At 61.0% G+C, this 6,011-nt stretch overlaps 1 protein-coding gene across 1 annotated transcript; it reads right to left on the minus strand.

The window, feature by feature from the left end:
* Positions 1-1,024: 1,024 nt before the first annotated feature.
* LOC116835997 (semaphorin-3F-like) lies at positions 1,025-4,816 on the minus strand. Its single transcript, XM_032799305.2, has 4 exons — positions 4,749-4,816; positions 3,642-3,786; positions 2,107-2,329; positions 1,025-1,071 (listed from the first exon to the last, which is right to left on the minus strand). Exons 1-4 carry the CDS (start codon positions 4,814-4,816, stop codon positions 1,025-1,027), a joined length of 483 nt encoding a protein of 160 aa, XP_032655196.2.
* Between the last annotated feature and the right edge of the window lie 1,195 nt (positions 4,817-6,011).

The following is a 6,011-nucleotide window of genomic DNA, read 5'->3' on the forward strand; positions in this document are numbered from 1 at the left end:
ACCATGGCTGAGCAGAACTCCCAGCCAGCTCCTCCCTGGCCCTGAGCTGCTTGGGATTGTGCCTCACATGGCATGTGGCGAGCCCTGAGCGCAGGAGGGAGGCCGCCTGGGCAGCCGCCATGGCCCCATTTCTGTTGCCCATTGAGCAGGTGTGACGCAGGCAATGCCAAGCAGGTCCATGACCCCTCTGCAGGCTCCCCAAAGGACAGGTGCTGTGGGTCTCTGCCAGACGCTGACAGCATGCTCAGCAGTGTGATGAGCACACATGGTTTGCCTGGGGGCTGTGTTAAGAGACGTGTAAAATGCAGAATCATGGGCTCCAAAACCGCTGGATGTGCCACATGTCACCCGGGATCTCAGCTACAAGAGCAAGAGCAACCAACATCTCTGCCCCCAGCCCAGCCCTGTGTTTACAGCCCGGAGCAGAGTCATGCAGGTCTGAGAGTCATGGAACCAGGGAAACCCCAAGAAAAGACTCTGCATAGGGCCCCTTGGGTCTGAGCTGAAGTTAATAATAAAACACCCTGATTATGAAAAGAGACAAAAAGTCTGGGACTGTATAGGCAGCAGAACGGGCACAGATGGGCTGCCAGTGTCTCATGAAAAGTGGATCCGAGCCCACTGGACTGGACAAGCTGAGGCTGGAGTAGCTGGGAGTCCTGACACACACAGTCAGTGCTCCTGCCCCACTCCCCATAGCACCCCCCCGGTGGGAGAGGCTGGGAATGGAAGAAGCATCCCGCAGCCATTATTTCTGCCCTGGGCCTTATAGTGCCCCCTGCTGGAAGAGGCTGGGGCTAGAGTAGCCGGGACCCCTCCACACACATATACACACACACCAGCCAGCACTCCTGCCCAATCCCCACAGCACCCCCTTCTAGGACAGGCTGGGACTGGAGTAGCCGGGGACTTCCTCCACAACCAGACCCCCCCGCCACAGTGCCCCCCTGTTGGGAGAGAACGCAGCCAGGTTTCATTGCCTCTCGTAAAAGCACCTGGGCTTGCTCCTGCTACTGCTGACAGGCTAGTAGGGTCCTATGAGGGTGTGCCAAACCTGGCTCCTGATGTCCCCTGCAAGAGGAGACCGATCTGGTGAGTCCAGCACTGGCCTGGGAGCTGGCAGATCTGGCGATTCATTACACCGATGTTGGGGCAGGGAGGAAATTCCCTGGTGGGCGGGACAGGTGGTGGGAGAATTTGGCCAGGCTGCCTTGTGCAGGGGTGACTGAGAGAACAGCTGGCCAGGAGACAGCACATCCGTTAGCTAACGGGATCTTTCTGGGTCATTAGCGTTCCCTGCCACCTGCGTGGCGGCACTGGCTGGGCTCCTCAGGCTGGCTGGTGGCCAGGGGCTTGGCTCCCTGAGAAGGGCCGAGGCAACGCCAGCCACTCTACCACAATGAACCCCCCCAGTTAAATGAGCCCCTCTGCCCCCAGGCTGGTTCCTGGGGGCCTGGCACAGACCCTGCCCCCGCAGCCCCAGATGGCCCAGACGCCACGTGGCCCAGCAAGTGCCAGGCTGCCCAGCATGGGGTGGGCTGGGGTCAGCCCAGGGCACCATCCTGGCACAATCCCGTCACAAGGGGTGGGGAATCTACAGCCAACATTGACCCTGCCCCACCTGCAGCCCCGCTTGGTGTGGCTCAGTTCTGGCGGCTGAGTCCCTGCTGAGGGCACCACGTTCTCTGGGGATTGGGAGCTGATTCTGACCCCACGCCAGGAGCCTGGAGGGGCTGGACACTCACCTCCAGATCCCCACACCCTCCCCGGCTCTGTGCCAGGCTGGAGTCACTACAGGGCACCCACTCCATTCATCCTGAATAGACAGCCTGGCCTCCATTGTTGCACCCCCGGAACGGGCTCTGGGGCAGCCCCTGGGCGGGGGGACTCCAGATGGAATTCTCTGCCAAGCTCCTCTGTCAACGAGCTGGTCCCCAGGCACGTTTGACAAGGAGAGCGGGGAGCGCAGCCCTGGCAACGCTGACCTGGCGAGCCGGCCCAGAGTGGGCTAAGCTCCCTGCCGTGCCCAGTGCCGGGCAGCATGCCCTCCCGCATGGCCCATGTGGGTCCATGTTGTGTGTTTCTCCAGCGCACATCTGCGGGTACCTGTGCCCAGGAAAAGCACCTCATAGCGCCCGTCGGCTGCGTCCACCTGGTCCACAGCCACAGTGGTGAACTTGTAGTGCACGTTGCTGGGCACCACCAGTGGCTGGCGATGCATGGGGTACACGGCATGGTACATCAGCGGGTGTGAGCGCATGAAGCTGATCACCTCGTCAGGGTAATCCTTGGTCGACTTCATGGAGGGGGTGAAGGTGCCTCCTGGGCACTGAAACACAGAACGGGCAGATAAGACACCAGTCCCACCCCACAGCCCAACCTCTCTCTTCCCAATCATGGCCTGTCCTCCCCACTACTTTCCACCCACGGCCTGGCTTCCTCCTGCCCCCAAAGGCATGGCCCCCTCTTCTCATCCTGCAGCCCAGCTTATGCTCTCCCTACTCCAGGTCACCGTCTTCGCCCTCCCTGTGGGTGGTGCAGCCTCTGCCCTGTCCCCTGAGGCATGGCCCTCCCACCCCACCGCATGGACTGTCTCCCAATGCACAGCCCCACCCCACTCCACCATATGGCATGGCCCCCCACACGCCCCCAAGGCATGGCCCCCATCCCACCCATCCTGTAGGACAGCTTGTGCCCTAAGCAATGTGCCCACTCTTCCTTCCTGAAGGTGTCAATGCACCCATCCTGCAGCCAGCATCAGGTGCCACGAGACCCCGACCCACAGCCACCATCTCACATGTGCCCCCTTCACGGGGAGCCTCTGACTTCTCCATTCCCCACCGCACTGGCCTTGTGCCCTGCCTCTGCCGAGGCCTGGAGTTGTGGTATAGGGGGACCCTCTCCCCTGGCAGATCAGGCTGGGTGCCCCTGGTGCAGAGGCTGGCAGAGCCCTGGCACGAGGCCAGCATGGGGCAGTGCTGGGCTGAGCGCCCCACACACTGATGCCCTCTCTCCACGCAGCAGGCGGCCAAAGGGAAGAGGGGCTTGAGGGTGCCCATGGGGGGGGTTCTGGCAGGGGACCCAGCCCACCCAGGGCTAGGCTGACAGAAGGTTGGCTGACGGCCATTGCTTTGGGCTGCTCCCAAACCAGGCCAGGCTGTGCAGAGCCCAGGCAGCTGTCAAAGGTTCCAAGGGCCATGGCCAGGCCTGGAGCCAGCCAGCTTCTCACAGGGCTGGGCAGTGCCAGCCCCACTCCCTTGGCGCTGAGTGCAGAATCTAGTGGCCCTTCCCTCAGCCCCCTGCCCAGCCTCCCAGCCCTGGCAAGGTGCATCCCCTCATGGCCACAGCCTGTCTGCCACTCTCAGGCTCTCCTTGAGTCATGTGCCAGGCCTGGCTTGGCCAGGGGGAGTTGCTCTAGGCCCCATCGTGGGGCAAGTTCCAGGTCTTCTGGGGGGGCAGTGTCAGAGTCTCTGTACAGGAGAGGTCCCTGCCCAGACACACGCACTGGCGGGCACTTTCTGATTGTGTCCCCTGCTCCACACCTCCAGCGCCCATCACTGTAGCCATCCCCAGAGGACCCCCCTGCTCCCCTGCTGCCAGCCCTGCCAGACGCTCTGGCAGGAGGCCCCAATCATACTTACGGTGCCCAGGTGTGGATAGGGCATTTTTCCTGTGTATGGCATCCACTGGTAGTTGGGTCCCTCCTTGTGGGCGAAGGGCCCGTTCAAGACCATGCGGATGTCGGCCATGGAGTACACGCACACAGCGGAGCCTTTGAACACAGACCTGGGGGTAGAGGGGGGAGCATCACATCCCTGGGGGGCACCTCTGTCAGACCCACCCTGAACCCATTCCCTGCCCTGAGCTGCCTGGCAGAGACCCACCCAGTCGGACTGGGACAGCACCTCGAGCTCTCTGCTCATGTGGGATCCAGAAACGCTCATTGCCAATGCATGTGAGGAGGCTTGTGCCCAGGGGGCCAGGATCCCAGCCTGGCACGGGGGTCTCAGGGCTCCATTGGCCTGAAGGTGATGGCACAGCGATGCCCAGACATATCTAGGGAATGGCCCCACTCAGCTGCTTTGCCTGTGATCCTGGATCTCGGCAGAGGCAGATCTGGAGGGATTGAGGTCCTCAGCAGCTGCCTGGCCTGGCCTCTCCTGCTGGGACTGGCCTGGGTACCAGGGTGTCTGGGGTCCATGCCTAGCTCTGCCGCAGGACTGCGCTGTGACCTTGAGCCAGTCACTACCCTATCAGTGCCTCAGTTTCCCCATCTGTGAAATAGTGTGTGCCTCCCTGCCGGAAGGTGAGTGTGATGCTTTCCAAGGCTCTGGATTATAATGGGTGAAACCCCAGTCAAGCTGGGATCTCCTCCCCTGCAGCAGCGCGAGACGCCCTCAGACACCTCTGCCTCCCTGCAGTGATCAGCTGGACAGGTGGGGCCGGCTTTGGCAGGAGGAAAGAGACCCCTTTGCACCCACAAAGCCCCGGGGAGAGTGGGGCTAGATAGAGAGTGCCAGCCCAAGCCTGTGCGAGATAGGGCAGAGCCCAGTATCACTGAGCATTGTGGGGTTTCTGAGGTGGGGGAGGGGAGCTGATAGAGGCACAGGCAGGAAAGGGGGGAGCCTTAGGTCATGCAGCCCCTCCTGCCTGAGCTCAGACTGTGTGACAGGAGGCCAGGCCATCCAGCCCTGGAGGGGGGCACCAAGGGGATAGGGGAATGGGGCCCAACGGTGCACTTCTCTCACCTGGGGGGGGAGCGGGGCTGACCCCAAACCCTCTCCACCAGCACCGGGATGGGCCTGATCCTAACCATCTCTGCCCTGTGCCAGGATGGGCATGACCCAGAGCCCCCTTGCCAGCCCCAGGACAGACCTGACCCAGAACCCTCTCTGCCCTGCCCCAGAACAGGCCTTAACCAGAACCCTCTCTGCCCACACCAGGACAGGCCTGACCCAGAGCCCTCTCTGCCCACACCGGGACAGGCCTGACCCAGAACCCTCTCTGCCCTATCCAGAACAGGCTTTATCCAGAACCCTCTCTGCCCACACCAGGACAGGCCTGACCCAGAGCCCTCTCTGCCCACACCGGGACAGGCCTGACCCAGAACCCTCTCTGCCCTGTCCCAGAACAGGCTTTATCCAGAACCCTCTCTGCCCACACCAGGACAGGCCTGACCCAGAGCCCTCTCTGCCCTGTCCCAGAACAGGCTTTATCCAGAACCCCTCTGCTGGTGCCAAGACAGGCCTTATCCAGAACCCTCTCTGCTCACACCAGGACAGGCCTGACCCAGAGCCCTCTCTGCCCCATGCTGGGACGGGCCTGACCCAGTACCCTCTCTGCCAGCACTGGGAAGGGCCTGACCCAGAACCCCCTCTGCCCATCTGAGACAGGCGGGGGCACTGGCTGTGGGGGAGCTCCCAGCTACTCTGGCCCCAGCCCCTCACTGCAGGGAGCAATGTAAGGAGCCATGTACACACACACTCCAGCACCCATGGTACGGAGCCTGCTCAGTGGGGTGCAATTTCCCTTAAGAGTGCAGAGCCCTGTACTACTGCACCCCACTGGCTCTGGACCTGGGCAACACTGGGTGGAGTGAGGCATCTCAGTTTAACACCACCCCTGTAGGGAACTGCCCATTTCCCCCATAACTCTTGGTGAGGGGAAGACCCAGAGGAGCTAACGTGCCCAGGAGAGCGGGGTGTTGGGAGTGTGACATTGCATTCCATATTCCTTATGAAAATATGCTTATGATATGAATATGACATAACTGAGATATACTTTATGCCAGCTGGCTCATGTGAGATATTGGAAAGATTACAATTCACTGAATGCGATTATCCAATTTGCATGCCTCTATCATTTCCATATCTGAAGTTAGGAATATTGATTATGTATCTCTATTTCAACTATGATGCTCTGTGAGACGCCCACTGCTAACACTTCCGGTACAACAATGGAAAAGCCAGACAGGGCTGATGGCTCATCAGCAAGAACAATGGACTGTGAAA

This window comes from Chelonoidis abingdonii, chromosome 16 (assembly GCF_003597395.2).
Source record: "Chelonoidis abingdonii isolate Lonesome George chromosome 16, CheloAbing_2.0, whole genome shotgun sequence".
NCBI lineage: Eukaryota > Metazoa > Chordata > Testudines > Testudinidae > Chelonoidis > Chelonoidis abingdonii.

Coding starts and splice junctions, on each gene's coding strand:
- LOC116835997 (XM_032799305.2), bottom strand. CDS start 4,816: ATGGTTAGGATCAGGCCCATCCCGGTGCTGGTGGAGAGGGTTTGGGGT. Junction 3,787..4,748: donor CAGCCCCGCTCCCCCCCCAG/GTGAGAGAAGTG, acceptor CTCTACCCCCAG/GTCTGTGTTCAAAGGCTCCG. Junction 2,330..3,641: donor CCTATCCACACCTGGGCACC/GTAAGTATGATT, acceptor TCTGTGTTTCAG/TGCCCAGGAGGCACCTTCAC.